Source organism: Trachypithecus francoisi, unplaced genomic scaffold, assembly GCF_009764315.1.
Source record: "Trachypithecus francoisi isolate TF-2019V2 unplaced genomic scaffold, Tfra_2.0 Lachesis_group21, whole genome shotgun sequence".
NCBI lineage: Eukaryota > Metazoa > Chordata > Mammalia > Primates > Cercopithecidae > Trachypithecus > Trachypithecus francoisi.
Window position 1 is genome coordinate 60,088,154 of NW_022681467.1, and position 26,622 is coordinate 60,114,775.

At 52.2% G+C, this 26,622-nt stretch overlaps 1 protein-coding gene across 5 annotated transcripts in view; it reads left to right on the forward strand.

Annotated features, from left to right (window-relative positions):
• Positions 1-15,236, forward strand: part of MYT1 (myelin transcription factor 1) — a 114,651-nt gene extending 99,415 nt beyond the window's left edge. For all 5 annotated transcript variants that reach the window (XM_033187071.1, XM_033187072.1, XM_033187069.1 and 2 more), the window contains 7 exons: positions 2,096-2,158; positions 2,569-2,652; positions 6,860-7,081; positions 9,381-9,472; positions 10,110-10,213; positions 12,782-12,925; positions 13,300-15,236. In XM_033187071.1, coding sequence (XP_033042962.1) covers positions 2,096-2,158; positions 2,569-2,652; positions 6,860-7,081; positions 9,381-9,472; positions 10,110-10,213; positions 12,782-12,925; positions 13,300-13,440 — 850 coding nt within the window. In that variant the 3' untranslated portion in view covers positions 13,441-15,236. The remainder of the gene's footprint in view (positions 1-2,095; positions 2,159-2,568; positions 2,653-6,859; positions 7,082-9,380; positions 9,473-10,109; positions 10,214-12,781; positions 12,926-13,299) is intronic.
• Positions 15,237-26,622: the final 11,386 nt, after the last annotated feature.

A 26,622-nucleotide genomic window follows, 5' to 3' on the forward strand; every position in this document is an offset into this window, starting at 1 on the left:
GTGAAGGTGGCCTTGGAAAAAATGAGGTTCCTTTCATGACCTCCCTGTCCACAACTGGCTGCAGTGACAGTCGGATGATGTGTGTTCTATGTTTTAAGTGAATCCCAAGGGCGTTCACTCTTCCCTCCCATGTGTCTGATGTGGTCAAGGGCTGAGAGGACATGGTTGCCTCCGGCCACAGCCACACACACCTGCCAGGGCATGACAGGCTTTGTGCAGGGTGAAGAATGCCTGTCCACAGCACAGGGATGGGGCTTAGAGAGGTGAGACCTGGTGTGTATTGCCAAGGCAGAGGGTGTCCCTCAGACATGGTGCTCCCTTCTGCCCAGATGGGACACTCAGAAACAGGCAGTGGGAGGGGTGGAGGTGGCTCCAGATTCCTGCAGCTGACCCTGGGGGTCCACAGGGCCATAAGGGGCATGCAGAGGGGACACCTGCTCCTCTGACTATGTGAGCACTTTCCTCTCTTGGACACAACTCTTGAGAAAAGCCATTGAATCTGGCCTCAGTGAGGAGTGCAGGATGGCCGCACCTGTGTGTTAGGTACCTGCCGGCCCCTTGGGAGTTATACCCCCACTTGAGACTCACTCACAGATGCCATCGGGGAGTATCTGCTCTGCTGCTGATGCCACTCACAGCCCAATGCTGTGCTTATCCCTGTCGAGGCCTGGAGCTGCTGTGTGTCTGTCACTCTGGCACCTGAGTGGCCACTTGCCCACCGCACTGAACCGGAGCTCTACCCGATGCTTTCCTGCCACTGAGACAAGGAGCTGGAGCCCCATGTGGCCACTTGAACAGCTGCCAACCCAGGAAGGAGAGGCAGGCCATCTTTGGTTCTCTGGGCTGGCCAGCAAGGTATCCAACGTGTGGCCCACAGGGCGAGGATGAAGGAACCTGAGACTCCCCATGAGGGCGTCCCGAGAAAACTCCTAGGGGCTGAAGAGAAGGTTGCAAGAGGTGGGGCCAGCCCTGCTGTGCCGCCATAGCCCTTTGGGTGCCAGGCTGTGCCCGGCCGCATCTTCCTCTAAGCGAGGAGATGTCCTGCCCCAGTGGCCAGATGTCACATGTGCTGGTGGAAGATTCCGGTGAGGAAGGGCCGGCAGCACGGAAAGTGAGACGTCCTCCCTGGGGTCTGAGCGCCACAGCAAAGTGCCCATGAGTAGCAGGTGATCTGGACACAAGCACTGAAGTCTTGCCTGGCTCCTACAGGGTCAGGATGCTCGTGAGGGGTGAGGCACAGAGAGCAGCCCTGACGGGGGATGGATCTACCCGCACAATCAGGTCACCTCCTCCCACTCTAACATCAGCAGGAGCTCACATATGTTTCCTCACTGGACATTCGGAAGAAAATAGCATCTGTGCTTGTAATATTAAAGTGGAATTTTGTACCACCTCACGTGATGCATTCATCACATAGTTTTGGGTGTATAAAGTTGGACTTTTGTGCTTCTCCTCCTTAGTCTGCTGTAAGCTACTGGCTGTGTGAACGCTGAAGTCACGCTACACAACAGCCAGGCCTGGCATGGCCAGTGCCATCTGCTATGCAGCAGGTGTGCAAAAAACCCTCTGTTCATTTACCAGCCCATGGTGGCAACCCTTTGTGAGGGCAAGCTCCCAGCCCGTCCAAGAAGATGTACTGGTCTTAGGATCTGGAGAACTCATGCTTGAAGTTATGGCTCAGATATGCTCTGAATGCCTTTAGTGCAGCCTAGACCCTACAGAAGTCCAAGCTGGGAGCCCTTCGTGTCCTTGGGCTGCTGTGGACCCTGTAGGCCTGTCTCAGTGCCCAGATTTGGTGTCTGGGTGTAAACCGATGCTGGAGCAGCAGTTGGCTGCTGTCCTCTCAGACTTCCTGGTCTCCCTTGGGGAGACAGGGGAGGAAAGTACAGAACCCCCGAGATGATCTCTTCAGACCCCTGTTGCTGGCAGTAGGCAGCTGGGGTGAACATCAGTGATGTTCCTCTGTGGATAAGGGAATGTGAGTGGGCTCACTCAAGGGCTGCCCCCGGAAGGCTTTCCTCTGGGAGTCCCAGGGCTCTGGGCCGGGGCTAAACGTCTTCACGGGCTCTGGTTCCAGTTCTGCTTTCCTCTGCAGGTGCCCCACGCCTGGCTGTGACGGCTCTGGCCATATCACAGGGAACTACGCTTCACACCGGAGGTGAGCCTGCCATGCCCTCAAGTCCTGGGCCCCAGGGGTGTGTAGGGAATCTCTTCCTTAGATGAAGATTGGAAGACACTAATGTTGCTGACCGCTGGAGTCCATTTCCATCTCTTTAATCTGAATTGTTGCCATTTCCAGAACCTGATTAGGTTGCCCTCTGCAGTAAGATAAAAGACAAAGCGTCAGGGTTAGGGGCTCATGGAAATGCTTCTCCTTCTGACCCTGCTGCCTTGTGCGAAGGCTCCGTGTCTGTGGTTTCTGCTTCTTACAATGGATCCATCAGTTGCCCTCATTCTCTCCCACCCCAACCTGGGGTCACAGAGCGTGAGGGGCGAGGATGAGATGAACGGGTGTGAGAAGCCGCTCTTCTAGCACTAAGGTGGCCTTTTTTCCTCTTTCAAAATCAGCTTGTCTGGCTGCCCTCGTGCAAAGAAAAGTGGAGTCAAGGTGGCACCCACCAAGGATGACAAGGAGGACCCCGAGCTGATGAAGTACGTTGGGCCGTGCTGGCTCTTTCATTGCTTTGCAGAATTGAGATTTTCCTATGTTTTATAATGTAAAAAATGCCTGCTAGAGTCTCTTTTCATTAATACAATGGGTCACCTCACTGATCAATGGCAACTTCCGTTTTTATGGAAGCTCTCATGCTGCACGTTGGCACCTGTGAAGATGTGAGCCCTGGGTGTCGTACGGAGGGCATGGGTGCCAGAGCCTCCGGGCTTCTCAGGTCTGGAGTATTTGACGGGGCTGGGAGAGGCAGAGCACCCTTCTACCTATGTCTTAGGGCCACCTGGGAGTGGGCCCCAGGGCCTTGCAACCTGCAGACTTTTGTCTGCAGGAAAGGTGAGGTGCAGAAGTCAAGGAGAAGAGGGTGGTTAGAAAGACATTGAAGCTTCAAGCCCCATGTGTCCGTCCACCCACACACCTATGCAGAGAGCTGGTAGACTGAGAGAGCTGGGAGGATCTAAACTGGACACCAGACACTGTTGGGTGAAGGAGAGGACGTCCTTGGCCTTAAGTGACCCAAAGTCCTTGAGGCAAAAAGAATCTCCTCTGTTGCTGTCCCCACTGGGTCAGGGTGGGGCTGATGTGGCTTTGTGGGGCTCACAGGGGAACCCTGACTCTGTGTTGTCTTACTCGGTGGGGGTTTGTGTCCTCGCAAGCCTATTCTCCCAATAGGGGATGGGTCCCCTGCACTGCTCACTTGTAGGTGGGGGCAATGCTTTGCCACAGACTCGAACCGGGCGGCCCACTGGCCAATGTGCCCAGGACCGAGGTACTTTCAGAGCTGACATCTGGCAAAACGGGCAGTGGGTTCCCCAGCAGGTGAGCGGCGGAAATGATGGCTCTGGACACTTTGTTGCCCAGGGCCTTGGGGCTGGCTTGGTCAGGACACGGCCCTACTATGCCCACAGGAAAGAGGTTGCCCTGATTGTGTTACCTGCTGGGCCAAGGGCAGGCGGACCTCACCCCCGGGGAGGGGGCAACTTGGCCGATTGGGTTGCCCCTTTTGGTGGCTTGCTCCAGCTGTGCCCCTGGAGGAACCTAACTGACCAACATCACATCCTTCGGAAGGGCTGGCCCCACCAGCTGTTTGGTGTAATAGGCTGTGGCTTGTTTGTTTATTTTTTACAATAAAACTGTAATGAATGCTAAATTAACAATGCAAAATTTGTGGTTGTTAGTACTATGAAGGCCGCACGCTAAATGCTGAGGTGTAGAAAAAACATTTTGCCCCTGAGAATCCAGGAATTTGCTACGATCATATAAGTGCAACACCTTTATGGATTTGGCAAGGATCCTGCTGGCAGGGATATTACAAGTGAATCGTGCTGCATTTGCAGATGACTAAAATCAAGATCAGCATTTTTCAAATTAATCAGGAAAAACGGTTTTCCTTTCTAATGTGCTGTCAACTTAGCTTTAAAAAAAACAAGAGTTCTGCATCCAAGTGGAGACTCGACTTTGAGAAACACTCAAGCATTTGCAGGATAGACGAAGTTCCTAATGGCTCCACGGCAGAGGGAACCAGACCACTTAACGCCTCCGTTTTACAGGGGTTTGCCTCCCCAGCCATAAACTTTAACTGCATTTATAATTGCCCAACGTCTTTAAACAGATGCAGATAGAAGCAGAAACTCAAATGGATGTGTCAGGTCTTGCTGAGGGATGGGATTTTGTCAGCGTGCATGAGCTGTGATCTGGAGAGCCTGGTGGAGCAAGTCCTTTTTATGACATCTTATGCCTGCACTATTTAAAACTGAGTCACAACAGGCACTTGGTGGTAAATCCCTTTGCCACAGCTTTATAACTGGTCATAAAAGTCCTGCGGAGGCGCCACCATGGGAGTCAAGAGGCGAATGTCCCCCTGTCCTGCCCATTGTCCCCAGAGGGGAGCCCACGCTGCCCCTGGCCACACAGACACCCGACAAATGAAATGCACCTCTGGTTCCTGGTCCTGGCCATGTTTCTCATGTCACTGGCACACGTGGCTATGTGACAGGAAACACTAGCTCACCCAAGAAGCACAGAGGCCTCACCAGCTCAGTGCCCGCACCCCCGCCCCAGCACGTCTCAACATGATGTCCCTGACGGCTTGAAAGTCTCCACACACGGTGTTGTGAGAAAGAGAACATACTTGAAATCTGAAATCCTCTCCATGTATGTGACCCAGGGGAACAAAAACAGTTTCCCTTGATGAAGGGGACTAGTGTTTTGCAAGAAAGGGAGTAAAAATAATTCAGATTTGGGCCAGGCGCTGTGGCTCAGGCCTGTAATCCCAGCATTTTGGGAGGCCAAGGTGGGCAGATCACCTGAGGTCAGGAATTTGAGACCAGCCTGGCCAACATGGTGAAACCCCATCTCTACTAACAATACAAAAATCAACTGGATGTGGTGGCGGGCGCCTGTAATCCCAGCTACTTGGGAGGCTGAGGCAGGAGGATTGCTTGAAGCCAGGAGGTGGAGGTTGCAGCGAGCTGAGATCATGCCACTGCACTCCAGCCAGGGCAACACATTGAGACTCTGTCTCAATAATAATAATAATAATAATAATTCAGACTCGACCGTGTAGAGTAACTGAAGAGCCACTTCCCATTTGGCCAGTGCCTCTTCCCAGCCCAGGTCCTCACCTCAGGGTCGGCTGTGCCTGGCACAGGTGCCCCCCAGGGCCCCACGGCTGGGAGGCATCCCCGTCTGAGGGGGGCTGGACATTGAATGTGAACTTCCCAAAGCCCCCATCGGGGCCGCTGGCAATGTCTCTGCTCTGGATGGGGTTGAGACGGCCTTGGACTGCTCAGGGAATGTCCTATGAGTGTCTGAGGGCTGGGTGGGTGGGATGAGCAACAAAGGGAAAAGAGCCCCGAGAGGGGCCTGTGGAGAGAGAGGAAGCAGGGCCCTGGCCGAGGTGGCTGGGAAGTGCCCGAAATGGCAGCTTCAGAGATGAGGCCAGCGTGGGGGCAAGGAGCCGGATGCTGCCCTCCCTGCCCAGGCCTCTTTGACCTCCCACTGAGTAACGCAGCCCTGTGCCCCCATCTCACCCCTGCAGCAGGAGCCTCTGCCACTGCCCCCGCCCCCCGCTACCGTCCTCCGGAGCGCTTCCTGCGCTGACTGTGACTTCCCTGTCTCCCCGTGGATCTCTTTGTAAATGGAGCAATGTCCTCTCTTGGGGTCTTGTGTTGCCAGGTAATCAGCACAGTTGAGCATGTGACAAATGGGAATTTGGATGAGTTTCATTTATGGAGAGATAAGAATGAGCCTTGAAGATTGAAGATCTTGCCCTAGGTTTGGAGTGGGTTCCTGGATGACGTGGTCCCTCAGATCCCCAAATCCTGGTCCAGGTCCTTCCCTGAGGCAGTGGGGACAGACACTCAGAGAGGTCTTGGGCCTGGGCCCTCTGCATTGTCATTGTCCTGTTTGTCTCTGACCCACACTGTGCTCGAGGCATTTGCCAATCTGAATTTATGTTATTTTCATAAGGGCCTCTATCTCTCTCCTGGAACACCCAGAACAAAGGAAAGGGAATCACCATGTAAGGCCAGCCTCAGGCAGGAGTGATTATGGGATGTTCCTAGCGAGTCTCCCCCACATGAGGTCTGTGTTCTTCCTTCTAGAACATAGATCTCAGTTGTGTCAAAGCTGCAACATCTGTGGGCATTGCCCCTGATTGCACTGGCCTCAGTCTGGGAGGCTGTGGGGTGACAGGCCCCTGCTGTCCCTGAGCTCCCCTGCTTAGGGTACCTTGTCATTCTCATGGATCCATAGGCCCCCAGGCCTGTGCTTGATGCAAGCTCCCAGGGAGTAGCCTCTGGGTGGTCTCAGCTGACAACATGGCTCCACATTGCTGAGTGACACAAAAGTGACTCCAGCAGCAAGGCTTGGAGTGAACCTGAGGGCAGCCCCCAGGCCCAGGTTCATAGCTGCTGGAGGGCACGGAAAGAAGGTGGCTGCACAGACTCCAGCCACACAGGGACTGTGAGGCCAAGGCGGAAGAGGGAGCGTGGCCCTGCAGTCTTCACATTCAGCCGGGAAGGGCCAGGGTCTTCCCTGAGGCTCCAGGACCTCAACTGCCCTCCCTGCCTCACTCAGAAGTCCTTTAATGTGTGATGCTGGGCTCTCTCGTGTCTGGCTTGGGAGCGTCTCCAGGCTTCTCCTCCCAACCCTTCGCCCCTGTACTCACCCTGGCCTTTCTGTGCCCAGGTGCCCAGTTCCAGGCTGTGTGGGGCTTGGTCACATCAGCGGAAAATACGCCTCTCACAGGAGCGCGTCCGGCTGCCCACTGGCCGCCCGCAGGCAGAAGGAAGGTTCCCTCAATGGCTCGTCATTCTCCTGGAAGTCCCTGAAGAATGAAGGACCGACCTGCCCCACCCCGGGCTGTGACGGCTCTGGCCATGCCAATGGGAGTTTCCTCACCCACCGGAGGTAACTGTGGCTGCAGGCCCTGCCCCTCTGCAGTCAGTAGGGACCCTCGCCTGGGGCCTGGGGCTGAAGCCAGACCAGGACTCCGTGTGACCAAAGGTTCTCAAGGGAAAGGCCAGGCCACATGGGTAGCGGATGGGGGAGGCTAGTGGGTCTGTTGTGCCAGGTGATGCTGTTGGTTATGTGTTCGCCATGCGTCTTCCCTCATAAGCCACCTTCCACATCCTGATGGAGTCCTTCCAGGCTGGGTGTGATGCTGGACACAGAGGCCACACATGAGCAGAGCCCTGGGTCTGACATGTTCTCTTAGCAGGCTGACAACTTCTCAGGAAAAGTGTGTCTCCTACACCTTTTGCTGTGTCTCTCCCATGCACACCTCTTCTTTGAACTCTGGGCAGAGACCCCTGCCTGCTTTGCAAGGGAGCTGGCGACCCCTCACTGTCTGGCAGTGGGCCTGGGCAGCACTCACCACCTCTCACCTGCCCTCCAGCACCTGCTGTGGAGCTGAGGGACCTTGCTTCACCAGCCCCCACTTCCTGTGTGTGTCCATGGCGACAATAAGTGCCTGGTCCCATCAGAAACCCTGTGTCTGGGCCTAGGGCCAATGCTGACTCTTCATTCCCTCCCCTGTCCCTCCCCTCCCCTTTTTCCCTCCTCCTTCCTCTCCCTTCTCCCTCCTTTTCTCTCCTCCCTCCCTTCCTCCTTCCCTTTCCCTCCCCTTTCCTCCCCTCTCCCTTCCCCTATCCCTCCCCATTTCCTTCTTTCCCCTCCCTTCCCCTTCCCTCCCTCTCTCCCCTCCCCCTCCCCCTCCCCCTCCCCCTCCCCCTCCCCTTTTTCCCTCCTCCTTCCTCTCCCTTCTCCCTCCTTTTCTCTCCTCCCTCCCTTCCTCCTTCCCTTTCCCTCCCCTTTCCTCCCCTCTCCCTTCCCCTATCCCTCCCCATTTCCTTCTTTCCCCTCCCTTCCCCTTCCCCTCCCCCTCCCCCTCCCCTCCTCTTCCCCTCCCCTCCCCACCCCCTCTCCTCCCCTTCTTCCTCTCCCTTCCCCTCCTCTCCCCTTCCCTCCCTCTCTCCCCTCCCCTTCCCCTCCCCTCTCCCTCACCTTTTCTTCCTCTCCCTTCCCCTCCCCCTCCCTTTTCCCTTCCTTCCTCCCCTACAAGATTAATTAACTCACTCATTCAACAAAAGCATTTGCACCATGTACCCAGCCCTGGAGAGAGAGCAGAGAAGAAAAGGACAAGTAACCCTTATCCTTGTAGAGTGCATTTGGGGCAGAGTAGGTGGGACAGCCTGTAAACAAATAAATACGTAAATTACAAAGAGGACAAGAAAGTCCTCTTTGAGAAGGAGGTAGCAGCTTGCTCTGAGATGTCTGTGGCACAAGGCCTCAGTGAAGTGGCTGGAGCTGAGAACAGCCTGGCCCGCTGGACGAGGTTGGAGGTGCTGGGGGGCTGGAGCCAGGGAGAGGCAGTGAAAGGAAATGAGGTAGAAAGTTCTGGGTCAGGGCTTATCTGGCTGCCGGCTAGCAAGGACTCAGCGTTCACTGTGAGTGAGGGGCCCTGGCAGAAGGCAGAGGAGAGACTAGATCTGGCACGGGCAGCTGGCATGGTCACAGTCGCAGAAGCCAGGAAGGCCACTAAAGGAGGCTACTGCAGCCAGGGTCAGGTGGGCAGAGACTCACGCTGGGCTTCCTAAAGACGTATCACCTTGCCTCAATCAACCTTTACTTATGGTGTGGATACAATCACTTCATAAAGGAAATCATGCCTGAGAATGTACAATTTTAATACCTTTTTCTGCTCGAGTGTCTGTATCTGAGGAGTGATCTGTGATTGTCGTTACCACCACATCCTAGAGGGTATCTCAGAGGCAGAGTCAGCTAGAACCGGCTCCTCTGGGAGGTCCGGGCTGCAAAGTACGGGCAAGCGGGTCATGTGGACCTCAGACCCCAGAGGGAGCATTACCCAGAGCAACACTGCCCCGGCCCCTCGAGTATCAGTTAGGGCCAGCTATGGCTGTGCCAGGTGAGGTGAGCTCTGGAGTGTCCCCTTCCCAGCCTCTGCCCTGCCTAGATATAGCTTCTTTTTCCCCATAGAACACAGTTTGGCCATAGGGAGGCCCTCCGGGTCATCTAGGTGAGGGGAACATACCTTCTGTGAACCCATAATGTGTAACCCTGGGCTGGTCATGGTGTCTGACCCCAGACTAGTCATGGTGACCCCTAGACTATCCCATAGTGTGTGACCCTGGGCTGGCTGTGGTGAGTGACCCTGGGCTGGTGAATGATATGTGGCCTCTGCTTCCAGTTTGTCAGGCTGTCCCAGAGCAACATTTGCTGGAAAGAAGGGAAAACTCTCAGGGGATGAGGTCCTCAGTCCAAAATTCAAGACTAGCGATGGTAAGGATGGCTTCCTGAATTTCCTGGCTCATGACTGGGTGCCTGGGGGAGTGAGAGCTGTGCACCTTTTTGGTGGGAAGAAGGCAGAGAGATGAAGCCCCTCCTGGAATGAGTCATGGCAGAGGCAGATCCCTTGACCTGAGCTGACAGCCTTTTGGACCTTGGCTCTGCAGCTCTTGACACCTGTGTCTGGGGCCCCTGGCCCTCAGGAGGTCATGCCTGCTGTAACCTGCGGCTTTGGTGACCACTGGGATCAGAGTCCAGTGGAGCCCATGTGCTATGATTTTGTGGAGAGGTGAGGCTCATTCCCACTTAGGTGAGGAAATTCAGCATCGCCCGAACAAACTTCCATCTTTAATGTAGCAATTAATATCTCTCAAAGAGATTTAAGCCTTTCCACCTGCCACCCAGCTCAGGAGGCAAACCATAAACACTCATCTCACAATTTTCAAGACAGACTTCTCCAGCACGCAATGTGGGGTATGAGCCCCAGAGAGATGAGCTCAGACAACCAGGAGGGGGGACCTCTGCTGCACGGGGGGTTGCAGTTCCATCTAGAAAGCAGGCTTCCCCACAGCACTTTGGCCCAGGCCTGCCTGAGGCCCAGAGCCACAGCTCAGGTTTCTCACTGGGTCAGTGTTGGAGAATGATGAGGAGATCAAGCAGCTGAACCAGGAGATCCGAGACCTGAACGAGTCCAACTCGGAGATGGAGGCCGCCATGGTACAGCTGCAGTCCCAGGTAGGTGGTGCCGCCCCCCCACTCCTGGGCTCTTTGCCTTCCCAACCCAAACATTCATCCTGGGAACGGTGAGGCATCCGTTGGCACTCATCAAGGTTGCCGTCAGGGCTGAGCTGACGGACAGCGCAGTGCCTGGCACACAGGCACACTTAGGACGTGCTGGCCACTCACGTGGTGGTGTCTGTGAAGTCACACTGTGAGTGCCGGCGGGTCGCTGGAGCTGGTTGTCCCGCTAGGGCTGTGGTCTCGTTAGTGTTAATAATACTATTAATAATACTAGTCCCATTAAGATTAGCAGCACTGTCTCTCTTACTCTCATTAGAATTAGTCCCGTCAAGGCTAGTGGTCCCATTAGGCTTACTGGTCTTGTGAGTACCAGTAGTCCATAAGGGTGGTGCCTTAGAGACAGGCCTCTGGAGCCAGGTTTCTTCCCCAGCACAGCCACATACCAGCTGAGGGACCTGACAAACCTTTCAGCCTCTTCCTCCGTAGAATGGAGGTAAGAACAGGATTCTACTCCAGGTTATTGTACAATGAACGCATTTCTATGAGGAAAACATTTAGCATAAGCACCTGATTGGCCGGGTGCGGTGGCTCAAGCCTGTAATCCCAGCACTTTGGGAGGCCGAGACGGGTGGATCACGAGGTCAGGAGATCGAGACCATCCTGGCTAACCCGGTGAAACCCCGTCTCTATTAAAAAATACAAAAAACTAGCCGGGCGAGGTGGTGGGCACCTGTAGTCCCAGCTACTCGGGAGGCTGAGGCAGGAGAATGGCGTAAACCCGGGAGGCGGAGCTTGCAGTGAGCTGAGATCCAGGCACTGCACTCCAGCCTGGATGACAGAGCGAGACTCCGTCTCCAAAAAAAAAAAAAGCACCTGATCCAGAGTAAGTGTGGTCGATGAGAGTTGCTGTTGCTGAGGAATAGGATTACAAATTACTTTAAATGCTTGTGTCATATTTCCTGATTTCCCTAAAATGAGCCTTTGTAATCAGAAAAATAAAAAAAACCACTAAAGATCTTATTTTGAAAATAAGAGCATGCCTCACCCCTGGCTGCTGAGTGGAGTATGCGGCCGCAATGGGGGAGTGGGCACACATAACTGTGCCCCTAATGGCTGGAGGGACAAAGGGACAAGGAAGTGACCAGGTCCCACAGGGAATTTGGGCAGAGCCCCTCTGGGCAGGGACAGATGGGGAGATAGCGGCCTCCACCAAGGCGGCAGAAAATGAGTGACATAGTCTAGCCCCACGTGTCTCGTTACTCTGCTCTTGTCTCTACTGGCAAACAGGCTCACGCTGACCGCTTGTTACTCAAGAGCCTGTATAAAAATAGCATCACCCCATGGGGATCAGGAAGGGTTTTCGTTGTCATGCACATGTCGATGCTGCGTGCCCCCAGGTTCATAGGCAGTGGCGACAGAGAAGGGGTGACGGCCCTCCTAGCAGAGCCATCCCCATCCCCTCCTGGTGTCTCCGCGTGTGGAGATGCACTGTTGTGTGGGTGTCCCACGTTGTGCTCCCTGCTCCTCCCTTTCTCAAAGTCCTCAGAGGCTTCATCAGTGTCAGTGTCCTCGGGGTAGCACCTCTGATTTCTCTTTATCTGCCAAAAGCAATCTTTTTAAAGACAGATTATTACCTTTTACTGGCATCCCTTCGGAAGGACTCAGAAGCCCCTGTCCCTCTGAGGGAATTTGGTGAGTGGTGTCCTCTGCAGCAGGGCAAAGGCAAAGGGAAGGCAGGTCCCTGTCCCCCATGCATCCCTTTCAAAGCCACATGCTTGTCGCCAGGTGGCAGAAGAAGCGTGCTTGACCCCATCCACAGCCTCCCAGGAAGGAGCTCACCACTCCTGCCTCGTGTGTCACCCACACTGTCTTTCTGTGAGTTTAGCCTCTGCCCGCATGGCTCCCTGCAGATGTGCAGTCCGGCTGGCGGCTATTCCTGGACACCAAAAGCCTCAGGGCCAACACCACCCCGGGCAGGTTCACCATCATGGTGGGGAAGTGAGAAGACTTGCCTGTGGTTGACCTGGGGAAGATGTGCTTGGGAGGCACTGAGGAGGCTCTCTGTTGGTCTTTCTGGTGAGGGGAAGACCCAAAGGCAGTCTGACACCCCACAGGGTGGGTGCAGTGATTCCCATCTTACAGATAGAAGCAGGAAGCATGGTGAGGCGAAGACTACAGCAGGTGGAGTCTGAAATTGAGACAGGGCGCTGTGGAGTCTGTGCTCCCCTCAGGACAGAGGGGCCCAGAAAACCAGGAGGGGGACCTCAGCTGCACAGGGGTTTCAGTTCCATCTAGAAAGCATGGTACAGGGAGACGTGCCACAGGAGCCCCCTTCCTGGCTTCCCTGGAGTCAGGCCATGTCTCCAGAGGGCCCTTGCCTTTCTCTCCTCTGGCAGCCCCTCACCTGTGGCAGGACACTTACAGGAAGGCAGGGTCCCTGTCCCTTCCCCCACCCCAGGGTTCTGCATTCTCCCAGAGGGTTGTGAGAGGCAGCCCAGAGAGGACTCCCAGGAGGATGGGGGCCAAGGGGCAGGCAGCACTTCAAACCTCTCTCTGGCACAGATCTCCTCCATGGAGAAGAACCTGAAGAACATCGAGGAGGAGAACAAGCTCATTGAGGAGCAGAATGAAGCCCTGTTTCTGGAGCTGTCTGGCTTGAGCCAGGCCCTCATCCAAAGTCTCGCCAATATCCGCCTTCCACACATGGTAGGCAGCACGCAGACCTGCCAGCACCACAGCTGCCCCCCAGGGTCTCTTCGGAAAGCAGGAGGGCAGGGCATCTCCCACCCCCTCTGCCCCTGGGTCCTGCCCTAGGCTGTTGGCTATGGTGACTTTAGCCCTCCTGAGTAGCTAATGAATCCGAAGCCAAATGGTGATTCCATCAGCAGAGAGGCGACTGCTGGGAAGGCTACAGAGAGAAACACTCAAAGCAGCCAGGGCAGGGCAGCCAGTGCTGCCCCTAGTGGGTGTGGGCTTGTCTCGGGGCACACGGGGGCACAGGTCTGATGCTCCCACATCAGGTTCTTTGGTGTGGGGCCCACTGCATGGATGGGGCTTGCTAACCTGGTTCTGTTCTCTAGGAGCCAATATGCGAACAGAATTTCGATGCCTATGTGAGCACCCTCACCGACATGTACTCCAACCAGGAGTGCTACCAGAACCCGGAGAACAAGGACCTCCTGGAGAGCATCAAGCAGGCTGTGAGGGGCATCCAGGTCTAGGCCGTGTGGCACCCAGGAGTGTCCCAGCCCACCACACCGTTTACCTCCCCCGCCCTGCCCCACACCGTGGGGATGCCCAACTCACAGTGACTTCCCGTTCGCGGCCCGGTGTGGCCTCGGGTGGGTTTATCCAAAGGGATGGCTGGAAATCGGCCTCTCCCACGATGCTCCCTCCAGGCTTGGGGCCGTGGTGGCCCCATCCATGTGCATAGGGGCACTGAAGAATTACAAAGTGATTTATTTTTGTTTTCTGAAAGAAATCTGAAGAGCAGCTCAAAGTCTCCAGTGGAAGCTCATGGACAAGGTTCTCAGGGAAGTTTTGGAGTTTGCAACCACAGTATTCCTTTGTCTGTCGAGGCTGGGAGGGTAGCCGTGAGCGTGGTGGGTGGGTGGTGTGAGTGGCATCTTGGCCTGGAGGACATGCCCGGGGCAGCGTGTCTGTGCTCAGTGAGGGCGGCGGAAGCAAGTGCGTTTTCTGTTTTCATTTAATTCAGTTTTGTGTTAAGGGTGGAACAAAGCTCTGTCCCAGAGGGAAAGTCAGGAATAGGCCTCCCAGAGGACACTCCAGACAGTTGACAAGCATCGCAGCCCCTGTCAGGTCAAGGAATTTTAACCTGGGAGACTCCTGGAAATCAGCCTAGAGTCGGGGCAGCTGTGCGCTGAGGCTGTGGAGATGTGTGTGGCCCTGGGTCACAGCTCCCTGTTTGGGCTGCAGCCTTTAGACCCTGGGTCTGGGATCCACGTCCAGGGACCGCTCTGGATTCTGTGCATCCACCCGGACCCCTGACCCATCACTGCCACATTATCCGGGGCGTGGCCAAGCTTGACCTCTGCATCCATGGCGACGGAGGTGGCAATGACATCATCAAGGTCAGAGGGTAAATTCCCAATAGGAGACCACCAAGGTTTCACTTCTTTTAGATCCATCCAGTATGCGAAAAAAGGGTACATTTTAATTTAATGTGTTAAAAACACAATGTTCCTACTGTGTAAATAGAATCCAAGTCAATTGTGACTGCAATTCCAAGTTAGTATTTAAAAGTAGAGAAATTGCACTTCCTGGAAAAAATTAAAAAGTAGTTAGTTTAATTATTCTGTAAATTATTTAATTTTGTCAAGATGTATTTATATTCACAACCTCTTATGTTAACGTTTGCTATTTATTTAACATTTTTATTTATTAATTTTATACTATTTCAACTAGACCCCACACCAGGGCACCCTAAGAGGGGAAAAGTGAATTCAAAGCAAAAATAACTATTTGACTATAATGTAGGCCACAAAAAATCTTGATATAACTCCTAGTTATAATTTTGATGCAACCAAGTTATTTTTTATATATTTTGTTATTTATTCTTTTAATAATGGAATTTTTTTAAAAACTATTTTGTAACTGAGGAATTTTGATAATTTGGGGATTTTTTTCCCCTTGGTCCAGTGGAGAGAAAGACATTTTGGTTTTCTTTTTCCATTTTGGGTTCCTTTTGTTTCAAGCACGGATAACAGCAAATGGAATTCTGTATTTATTATTATTTAAGTGTAGCGCAGATGTGTGTGCTTGGGCATGTTTCTCGTGTCGCGTTTGCGTGTCGGCCCTTGCGGTGGAGTCCTGTTGCTGTAAGGGGGTGCCGGCCGCAGGCAGCCTCGAGTCGCCGCTGGGCTCACAGGCTGTGCCGCCCATCCCTCCGACAGCTCCAATACTGTGACCCTCCTTCCTCAGGAAATGCGTTGAACCCACAGCACTCCATGGTGTGTTTGCAGGGTGATTTCCTAATAAAAGTCCACTCTGACTGTGAGTCGGTGCTGTGGTCTGTGGGGAGGACACTGTCTCCATTCCTGGTGGGCTCTATCATGCACCGTCCTGGGAGTCATTCCTGGTGAGCTCTATCATGCATCCTCCTAGGAGTCCTTCCTGGTGGGCTCTATCATGCACCCTCCTGGGAGCCATTCCTGTTGAGCTGTATCATGCACCCTCCTGAGAGTCATTCCTGGTGAGCTCTATCATGCACCCTCCTGGGAGCCTTTCCTGGTGAGCTCTATCATGCACCCTCCTGGGAGTCCTTCCTGGTGAGCTCTATCATGCACCCTCCTGGGAGTCCTTCCTGGTGAGCTCTATCATGCACCCTCCTGGGAGTCCTTCCTGGTGAGCTCTATCATGTACCCTCCTGGGAGCCATTCCTGTTGAGCTCTATCATGCACCCTCCTGGGAGTCCTTCCTGTTGAGCTCTATCATGCACCCTCCTGGGAGTCCTTCCTGGTGAGCTCTCTCATGCACCCTCCTGGGAGTCCTTCCTGGTGAGCTCTATCATGCACCCTCCTGGGAGCCATTCCTGTTGAGCTCTATCATGCACCCTCCTGAGAGTCATTCCTGTTGAGCTCTATCATGCACCCTCCTGGGAGCCTTTCCTGGTGAGCTCTATCATGCACCCTCCTGGGAGTCCTTCCTGGTGAGCTCTATCATGCACCCTCCTGGGAGCCATTCCTGTTGAGCTCTATCATGCACCCTCCTGGGAGCCATTCCTGGTGGGCTCTATCATGCACCCTCCTGGGAGCCATTCCTGGTGAGCTCTATCATGCACCCTCCTGAGAGTCCTTCCTGGTGAGCTCTATCATGCACCCTCCTGGGAGCCATTCCTGGTGAGCTCTATCATGCACCCTCCTGAGCTTTTCCTGGTGAGCTCTATCATGCACCCTCCTGGGAGTCCTTTCTGGTGAGCTCTATCATGCACCCTCCTGGGAGTCCTTCCTGGTGAGCTCTATCATGCACCCTCCTGGGAGTCCTCCCTGGTGAGCTCTATCATGCACCCTCCTGGGAGCCATTCCTGTTGAGCTCTATCATGCACCCTCCTGGGAGTCATTCCTGGTGGGCTCTATCATGCACCCTCCTGGGAGCCATTCCTGGTGAGCTCTATCATGCACCCTCCTGAGAGTCATTCCTGGTGAGCTCTATCATGCACCCTCCTGGGAGCCATTCCTGTTAAGCTCTATCATGCACCCTCCTGGGAGCCATTCCTGGTGAGCTCTATCATGCACCCTCCTGAGCTTTTCCTGGTGAGCTCTATCATGCACCCTCCTGGGAGCCATTCCTGGTGAGCTCTATGATGTGCCCTCCTGGGAGCACTTGGGCAGGAGGGGAGTCATCCATCTCTGGTCTCTCCTTGATACCACACATGGGGCCCCCCTTGTGTCAGTTTAGCCAATATCTCCTTTTGAAACTACCCTCCCTCACCGCCTCCATGTGTGTTTCTAGAAGGTCTAAGTCCCTCTATCTGGCCCCTTCCCACATGACCAGTCATTTGCAAATTGAAGTTTTTCCCAGGAGTCTTTTCTTAGGGTCAGGGAGAAAAAGTTTTCCTGCTGAGGTTGTTAGGCTTGGGGGGGTGGAACTGGGGTTTCCCTGGGCTCTCTCTCCTGGCCACAGGAGGAAGCCATCAGTAATAGGAGAGAGTTCAGACATTCTGGAGGTGGGCAAAGCTGACAATGGAGGGAGACGTGGAGGAGAAGAGAGCTCTCTGATGATCTTTTTAGAGCTCATGGACCCAGCTATGTCTGAAGGCACTCTACCCTTGAACTGCCCAGTTATGTAAGGCAATGGATTCTTTTTTTTTTTTTTTCAAGCTGGCATACAAGGCCAAAAAGCCAATGCAAACCAGCTTTTTTTAAAAAAGTGACTTCTCCCCTTTTTCATTTTTGTACTTTTGTGTCAGGTGGAGCTCTAGTGCTCCTAGAGTAAGACTTGGACTTGGGGCTTCTAGTCACATTCAGCCTAAACTGTCAACATGCTTTTGACCTCCCTGGAATCTGGCCTGGTGGTAGTCCTGGAGCATTCATCTGATATGCAAACAAAGGATCCATCTTCACTGACAAATTCTTAGAAATTCTGGACTGAGTTTCCAACCTCTGTTGTAGTCAGACAGGGTCCGTAGCACCCGTGGAGGACATTTGATCTGCCTTCAGGGCTCCCACTGCTGGCTCTGGGGGCCCGAGCAGGTGCCAGTGCCTACTAGTAGGTTATGCAGAACCTGTTCAACTATGAGGAAGGGCTCCTGGGGGTCCCCTTTGGTGAGGCCCCATTTGTGACAGGGAGACCAGTGGCCTGGAGCTGTATCCCTTCACATCAGCACAGCAGATGCTGGGGTGGGTGTGAGCAAGACCGAGTCTGCAGCGTCCCCTCAGCAATCTGAGGTAAAATCATTCTGGGGGACATGAGAGTTGGCTGGAGAGATGGGGACTATGATGTTGCTGCTAGGGGCCACAGGCTGTTACCATGATGTTAGAAAGCTGCACAATCCCACAGTTTGATAATGGCCTTAACTTGTTAACCCACAAGAAGATTCTCTCACTTTTTGCTTAGAGACACTGGCTGGGCCACCAGCCCACTGGGAGCTGGGAGAAAAAGTGTCTAGAGTCACAGGCATGTGCTCTCTTAGGATTTATTTTTAGTATGGGACTCCACAGCTAGGCCTTCTCTACCAGCCTGCAGACCCTCCTGTTTACCATATCCAGAGAATAAAGCTCAAGGTTTCATCCAGAGGGAGGGGAGTGTTTGCCTGGCTCTCGGAGTCGGGGTGGAGTTCTGGGGAAGGGGGCTACTGGCCCCCGAAACACTTTCTCCCAGTCGTCTTCTCCCATCTCCAGCAGAATTTGGTGCCACCAGTTCTTGGGTGGTTCTGAGGTGTGGACGGTGTTGGTTCTGAACTTTCTACACTCTGGCCAGAATTCAGTGTTTTGGGTCTTCTAGGCCATTTATTTTGCATCTGTGAATTTTCTGGCTTCTAAATTGCTTTGTTGCAATTTCATCTCCTCACTCCTGCCAATTTATGCCTTAAAATCTGTCATTTTAGCCCCGTGTAAGAGAGAGCAAAGGTAAATACACATATACACCTGCTTTCCTTACCTGAATGGGTATGCTTCAAGCTGGTGAGCACACGACTGTCTGCCTGAACAGACGGGAAGTCAGCTTAGTGCTGGGTCGACAACACCCCGTGAGTAATTGAAGCCTCAAGTTCAGGCGGGATTTTCCTATTAACCACTCTGTCTCTCTGAAGCTGGTGGCCTCTCAGAGGCTGCTAAAGACATGGATGTGGAGGGTTTCCTAACCATCACCTGACTGTGAATCCTGCAACACAGGCCATCCATGCTCCCAGGGGTTATAGCCTCTGTTCCATTCCCTTTGCCATTCTTAAAATATGGAGGTGGAGTGTGGACTTCTCTAATAGAGTCTTAAGTCTTCACAAGGGCACCCTTACCCATGATCGTGGGTGGCCTGGGGTGATGCCAGGCAGCTGACCTTTGGCAGAGCTATGCTCTGAGCCACTCTGGCCCTCACTGCACCCCAAGCCCACCACGCCTCCTGGCTGCTCCCATTGTCTCTGCCTCTCTTTCTTTCCTCTCAGTGTCTTCAGCATGCAGGTCTCCGTGTGTGCTGACTTTTCTAAAGCCTGGCCTCTCCTCTTCCAGCACCTGCTATGGCTCCCTCCTCCTCTCCCTCTACTGTATCTTCCTCCCATCTGCTTATGTACTCCTGGTCTCTCCTCCTTCCTGATTTCCACCCTACCCTGCAGCTGCATCGGGGCTGTCCCAGCCCCTTTCTCCTCATTCCCAAGGCTGATGTCTGCTGTGTGCAGAGAACTCCCATACTGTCCCCCAGTCCTTTCTTCCCTGGCTCTAGTACCTTCTGGGTATGCACTTGGATGCCCCAGAGGCATCAGGACACGTGCCTGGGTGAAAACAACCGCCTGCCCGCTACTCCCACCTGGTCCTTTCTGGGCCCAGCAAGACACCAACCCCCATCAGCCCCTGGTCTTCACTCACGCAGTGAAGGTCACATGGCCACACGAGAGCCCCTAAGCACAGCTGCCTGATGTGCCACGTGAATGTGAATGCCCTGGGGAGCACCCAGCTTCTGCTATGCTACCACATAGGGCCAACCATAGAGCAGCTCTGACAAGGGCAGGTGTATGATGTGGGGGAAGAAGGGATGGTTATTTTGGATCCTGGGGAAAGCCATGCAGGGATACATGTACAACAGCACAGTCTGTGCCCAGCTCACCATGTGGACACAGTGACTCCCCTGAGCTCCTAGAGAGCCCCTCCCAGTAGCTAGTGTCCAGTGTCGCTGAGCTGTCTACTTGGGCTGACTGTAGCTCCTGAGAGCTGGCCACACCCCTGGCAGCCTCGTGAGCCAGTGTAGGTCTTGAGGGGCTCACTGGGAGCACCATGAAGTTGAAGGATGAGGCACAGTCTCAGCCCTGCAGAACCATCCCTGAGCAGCCACAACTCCCAGGGTGAGAAACCTTGCTGGAGGGGAAGGGGTGCCTGTGAAGCCTTGCCACCCCCCCCGCCCACAGGAGCCCAGGAGCAGGAGGTTGAGCAGCAAACCGCAGCCACCACTCCAGCACCCAGCGAACCCTCTTCATGGGGCACATTCGTCTCTGCTCATGGGGCACCTTTTGCCAAATTAGACACAGCTTTGCCTGTTGATTTCACTCACTGTCAAAAGTGTTTTCCTTGTCTTTAATCCTGTCACAGCTCTCTCTGTAGAAGTTGTCAAAATAGCAGAAGTCAAACCTGGTAATGTGTATGACTAAAGATGGTGAGGAGCCATGTGAGAACCAGCCTGCTGCCTAGGAAAGACCAACCAGAAGTGCTACAGGTTCCACCCCGTATCCCCCTGGGCCACTGCTTGGGACCCCTGGTGGGTGGATAATCTCAGAACCCATCAGGCACCAAATCTAGAAGGGCTCCATGATGGCTGCCCTAACTCCCACCCCACATAGAAGCCCTAATTGGCTCAGCTCTGAGCGGATAAGGAGAAAAAAGACTGACCATTGTTGAATCTTATCCCTTTCTACACATACGGGCTCCTTCCACCTCTCAGCCAACTGTGATATAGGCAATAGGACTGTCCCCATCATTGCAGATAAAGGAACCAAGGCCCAGGGAGGCCCAGAAGGCTGCTCAGAGCCACACAGGTTTGCCTACAGGCCCCTGACTCCAGAGCTGGTGCCTTGGGAACCACATGATGGTGTCTGTAGCATATCCAGGAGGAGAAGAGCAGATCCTCGCAGAACAGTAGGATCCAGTGGGTATCCAAGGGGCCAGGGGAGAAGGGGCTGCTATGGTCCCTAGTCCAGTGGGAAAGGCAGGAGGCGCCTGGAAAAATCTGCCTGGGCAGGGCAGGGAAAGATGGGAGCTCACTGCTGGGTTGCTCCAGCCTCAGGAGAGTTGGGAACCATCTGGGTCCCCAGTCAGGATGCCTGAAGAGGAGGCCAGGGGAGACCAGGTAGATGTCATTGCCTCCGGGGACAATCTGATCATTCCCCAGGGCAGGTAGGACTGGCTGGACACCACTAAGGCTCCTCGAAATGGAGTCAGATTCTCCAGCCTCATCTGCCTCCGTATTTGGTGAAGAGAGCTACAGAGAAATCATGGAGAAAGAATGGGGCACAATGTGGTCAGGGATGCCCTTCCTGAGGGGATTTGCACTTGACCTGAGGGAGGCGTAGGCCAGCCCTGGCGGTGTCTGGGGCAGGGGCAGGGACCCTGGTGGGAGGGAGGAAGGGTGCTGGCCAGTGGGGCTGGCCAAGGGGAGGGGCAGCGGGAGGCATGAGGGATGAGGGAGTTCGGCCATGGCCAGACTTTGATGCTGTGTGAGATGCAAACACTGGGGCTTTGGGGCAGTGGAGTGACCTTGCTGATGTGTTTTCTGGTTTATTTGCCTCTACAAGATCCCTGAGATGAGGGTCTTGTCATACGAACCCTGGATGCCCAGGGTCAAGAGAGCGATCTGCTCTTGCAGGCAAACAGTGCTGAGTGGAGGGAGGGAGGGGGAGTCCAGGGCCAGCCTCAAGTCACTGGGGACATCTGGATGAGTGCTGAGACAGGGCAGGGGCTCCACATGGCATATCCTCACCCAGATCTCAGGGCTGGGCTGCCTGGGAGAAGCTGACTTGGAGCTCACTCTCCAGACAGCTGGCAACTGGGTACCTCTCCCTGTGCCTGGCACTCCTGCCTGCCACATAAAGCCATCCTGCAAAGGTGCACTGGGTCCCAGATCACCCACCTATGACACTTCAGGGACATCCCTGCATCTCCCATCTATACCAGCCACCCCTCTTGGCTTCGAGGTCTGACCCTGGTGGGTTGCTGGCTACCGGATGTCTGACAACAGCCCAGCCTGGTTCGGAAGCGCTACCCAAGGCCCTCCTGTCCTCACCTCCAGGTCCAGCTGCCACCCACGTGGTGCCCAGGGAGTGAAAACATCCTCTGCTACCACCTCGTCCTCACGACTAGTCTGTTCCACCACCTGTTCAGTAAGACGTTTCTGGGGCGGCCCCTCCTTCTTCAAGGCCGATACCCACTCGCACGTTCCCCTCCAGGTTTTCCTTTCACAATTCACAAGAGGCAGTGAGGAGTGGGGAGTGGAGGAAGAGCTGGGACAGGGGAGTTCCTGTTACGACAGCAATGTCACCAAGAACCCTGGGTCCCACATCCTAAGAAGTGTGGGTGTCAGCTCAAGGCACTCCCACCTCAGGTTTCCTGTGGACAGGGCTCTGGGCCTTGGGTCTGACCCCACTTCTCTGTGAGGACCCTGTGTTAGCCAGGGTCCCCAGAGAAACAGAACCAATAGGGGATACATATGTGTCTCTTACATAGGCCCAGCAAAGTTGATATAAAATTGGCCATCGCGGACCTCTTCCCTATGCCCACATAAAGTGGTCGTTTTAAGATGAGAAATAATTTTTGAGAATCATTCCCAACCATTTTATGTGTGTGAATACATTTGAGTTTACCGGTATTTTCAGTTCAGCATCAAACTGCTGTCACCTGTGTGGCATGAATCGCAGTGAAGCCTTGACAGATGTCGGAAAACAGACTGGCTCATTCCATTCTCTGGCTACGGGGCTTAAAATGAGAACGACTTCCCCTTCCAGATGACCCAGTTTGTCTCCTCCCAAGAGAGCAGCTGTGCAGCGGTGACACTTTGCGGTAAATTCCTCATATGAGCGCCCCCCCTGCCCCCCTAGCCCCGGCCAGAGGCAAGAGAGACCAGGCGTAAGGCCATTCCCTAAGAGTTCTGGCCCCCTGCCCCGTGGCCCTGACAAAGCCAACCTGTGTTTGATGAGACTGTGGGCAAGTATCTCAGAGGCCCAGGACACCTACAGTGGGTGTGAGACCTGCCCCTTCACTGGATTGCAAAAAGCACCCAGGAGATGTTGGAAGAGTGGCAGGGAAGGGGCTGAGGACGTAGGGCGGCTGCTGCAGGGGCCTCTCCACACATTCACCCACTTCCCTTGTGAACTGCTTTCTGCTCGCATGGCGGGGAGAACCCCTGACACATCATCCATCAGAGTGTCTTGTTCTGACTCCCCTTCATCTAGCCAGTCCTGACTCAGCCACCCCTGACCACCACCAAGTACTGAGCAGGGAAATGGCAAGGCAGCCACTGTCTGGTACTCAGGAGTGGAGCTCCTCAAGAACACGGTGCCGTCCGGGCGCAGTGGCTCACGCCTGTAATCCCAGCACTTTGGGAGGCCAAGGTGGGTGGATCACCTGAGGTCAGGAGTTTGAGACCAGCCTGGCCAACATGGTGAAACCCTGTCTCTTCTGAAAATACAAAAAACATTAGCCAGGCATGGTGGTGGGCACCTGTAATCCCAGCTGCTTGGGAGGCTGGGGCAGGAGCATCGCTTGAACTCAGGAGGCAGAGGTTGCAGAGATCGTACTACTGCACTCCAGCCTGGGTCACAGAGTGAGACTCCGTAAAAAGAAAAAAAAAAAAAAAAGAAGAAAGAATAGGGCACTTGTTGTAAAACCCTTAGAGGATAAAAAAAAATTAAATTGTCATTGCAAAAGCAATATTGTACCTCATACAAACAAACATCACAGAGGTAAATTAAATGAGAAGCTGTGTCCTCAGCCAGAGCTCAGACATGCTAAGAAATTAATCTTACGTATTTACCCATGGAGTTCTCATTTCCAGTGTCCTTTTTCAAATGTAGATCTACTCTTCTATCTGCTTCATTTGCTATCTGCCTGAAAAATTCCCTTTAACATTTCACATTGTGTGGGTCTGCTAATGAATTCTTTTAGCTTTGCATGTCTGAGAAAAATCTTTCATTGTTTAAAATTAAATGACAAACTTTATTTTTGAGAGCAGTTTGGGGTTTAGAGGAAATTTGAGCAGATAGTACAAAGAGTTCCCATAGACCCCTCTCCTGCACACAGTTTTCCTTATTATTAACTTCTTGAATCACTATGGTACATTGTAACAACTAATACACCAATATGGATGCATTACTATTAACTATAGTTATTAGTTAATAGTTATTTAGTCTATTTAACTATTAGTTAATAGTTAATTAGTCTATAGTTCACATTAGGGTTCACTCTTTGTGTTGCAGTTACATGTTTTGTTGTTGTTGCTTTGTGGTTTTTTTTTTTTTTTTTTTTGAGACAGGCTCAGGCTCTATTGCAGTGCAATGGCACAATCACTGCTCACTGCAGCTTCCACCTCCCAGCCTCAAGCGATCCTTCCTACCTCAGCCTCCTGAGTAGCTGGGATTACAGGCCTGTGCCACCATGCCTAGCTAATTTTTTTTTCTTTTTTCTTTTTTTGTAGTGACGAGGTCTCGCTGTGTTGCCAAGGCTGGTCTTGAAATCCTCCTGCCTCAGCCTCCCAAAGTGCTAGGATTACAGGCGTGAGCCACCATACCTGGATAGTTATATGGGTTTTGACAAAAACATAATAACATGTATCCACCATTACAGTATCATACAGAATAGTTTCAGTGCTCTAAAATCCTCTGTGCTCTGCCTGTTCATCTCTCCCTCTCCTCAACCCCAAGCCCTGGCAATCATTGATCTGTTCACAGTTTCTAGAGTTTTCACTTTTCCCGAATGTCCTATCATTGGAATCATATAGTGTTAATACGTAGCCTTTTTATCCTGGTTTCTTTCTTTTCGCAATAGGCATTCAAGGTTCCTTTTCGTGGCTCAGAGCTCATTCTTTTTATCCCTGATTCATACTCGATCGTTTAGCATGTATGAGTTTGTTTATTCATTCACCTGTTGAAGGACATCTTGGTTGTTTCCAATTTTTGGAAACTGTGAATGCAGCTGTTATAAAAATCTAAGTGCACCTTTTTGCATGGACATAGTGGTTGAGTAAGCACCTAGGAGTGCAAATGCTAAACCATAAGGTAAGACTTGTGTTTTTCACAGAGCAGACGTTTTAATTTTAACAAAATCCACCTTGCCAAATTTTACTTTCATGGATTGTGTGTTTGACTTGTCAAAAAAGTCATCACTAAACCCAAGACCACCAGGATTTTCTCCTATATTATCTTGTAGAACTTTTATATAAAAAGTTTGAGATCTATGTCTAGTTTTTTGGTTTTTTGTTTGCATGTGGATGCTCAGTTGTCCCAGAATCATTTGTTGAAAAGAGTATTCTTTATCTATGTAATTGCTTTTGCTCCTTTGTCAAACAACAGTTGAATGTATTTGTGTGGGTCTATTTCTGGGCTTACTATTTTATTCCATTGATCTATTTGTCTCTTCTTTTGCCAACTCCACACTGTCATGATTACTGTAACTTTACAGGTCTTGAAATCTGGTGGTGTCAGTCCTCCTACTTTGTTCTTCTTCAGTATTATGTTGGCTATTCTGGGCATTTTGCCTTTCCATACACACTTTAGAACCAGTTTGTTGATATCCATGAAATAACTTGCTAAGATTTTGATTGGTGTTGCATTGAATCTACAGATTAAGTTGGAAAGAACTGATAGCACTGCTGAGTTTTCCTCTCCATAAACATGGAATATCTGCCTATGTAAATATTTGATTTCTTTTATGAGAGTTTGGTAGTTTTCCACATGTAGACCTTGTACCTATTTTGTTAGGTTTACGCCTAAGCATCCCATTTTTTGGTGCTATTGTAAACAGTATTGTATTTTTAATTTCAAATTCCAATCATTCATTGTCGGTCTACAGGAAAGCAATTGGCTTTTGTTTATTAACCTTACATAGTAGTCCCCCATCTGTGGTTTTGCTTTCCATGGTTTCAGTTACCTGCAGTCAACCACAATTCAAAAATATTAATTGGAAAATTACAGAAATAATTCATAAATTTTAAACTGTGTGCTATTTTGAGTAGTGTGATGAAATCTCGTGCCGTCCTGCTCTATGCTACCCAGTACGTGCGCCACCTTTCTGTTCAGCATATCCATGCCACATATACACTACTTGCCCATTAATCTCTCTGTGGTGACAGAGAGACCACATTCATGTAACTTTTATTACAGTATATTGTTATAATTGTTCAATTTTATTATTAGTTATTGTTGTTAATCTCTTGCAATGCCCAATCTATAAATTAAACTTTATCATAGATGATCCAGGAAAAAACATAATATATATAGGGTTTGATTCCATCCCTGGTTTCAAGCATTCGTATATGTACTATAGGGTTTGGTACATATCCCCGACAGTGTCTTAGAATGTATCCCCTAAGGATAAGGGGGGACTGCTGTATCCAGCAACCTGGCCGTAGTCACCTCTTAGTTTTAGGAGTTTTACTGGAGATTCTTCAGGGTATAATACACAGTTAATCTTATCACCTGTGCACAAGGACAGTTTCATTTCTTCTTTCCAAATTTGTAACCCTTATTTTCACGTCTTATTGCATCAGCTAGGACTTCTATATGATGTTGAACAGAAGTAGTGAGGGGGGACATTCTTGCCTTGTTCCTGATCTTAAGGAGAAAGGGTCCACTTTCTCACCATTAAGTATGATATTAGCTGTTGGTTTTCTGTAGATGTTCTTTATCAAGTTGAGGAAATGCCCCTCTATTACTAGCTGGGAGAGAATTTTTTCTTTTTATTTTTTGAGACAGAGTCTTGCTCTGTGGCCCAGGCAGGAGTGCAGTGGTGCGATCTCGGCTCACTACAACCACCAACTCCCTGGTTCAAGCTATTCTCCTGCCTCACCCTCCCGAGTAGCTGGGATTACAGGTACACGTCACCATGCCCGGCTAATTTTTGTATTTTTAGTAGAGACGGGGTTTCACCATGTTGGCCAGGCTGGTCTCAATCTCCTGACCTTGTGATCTGCCCACCTCGGCCTCCCATAGTGCTGGGATTATAGGCATGAGCCACCCTGCTTGGCCAGCTGGGTAA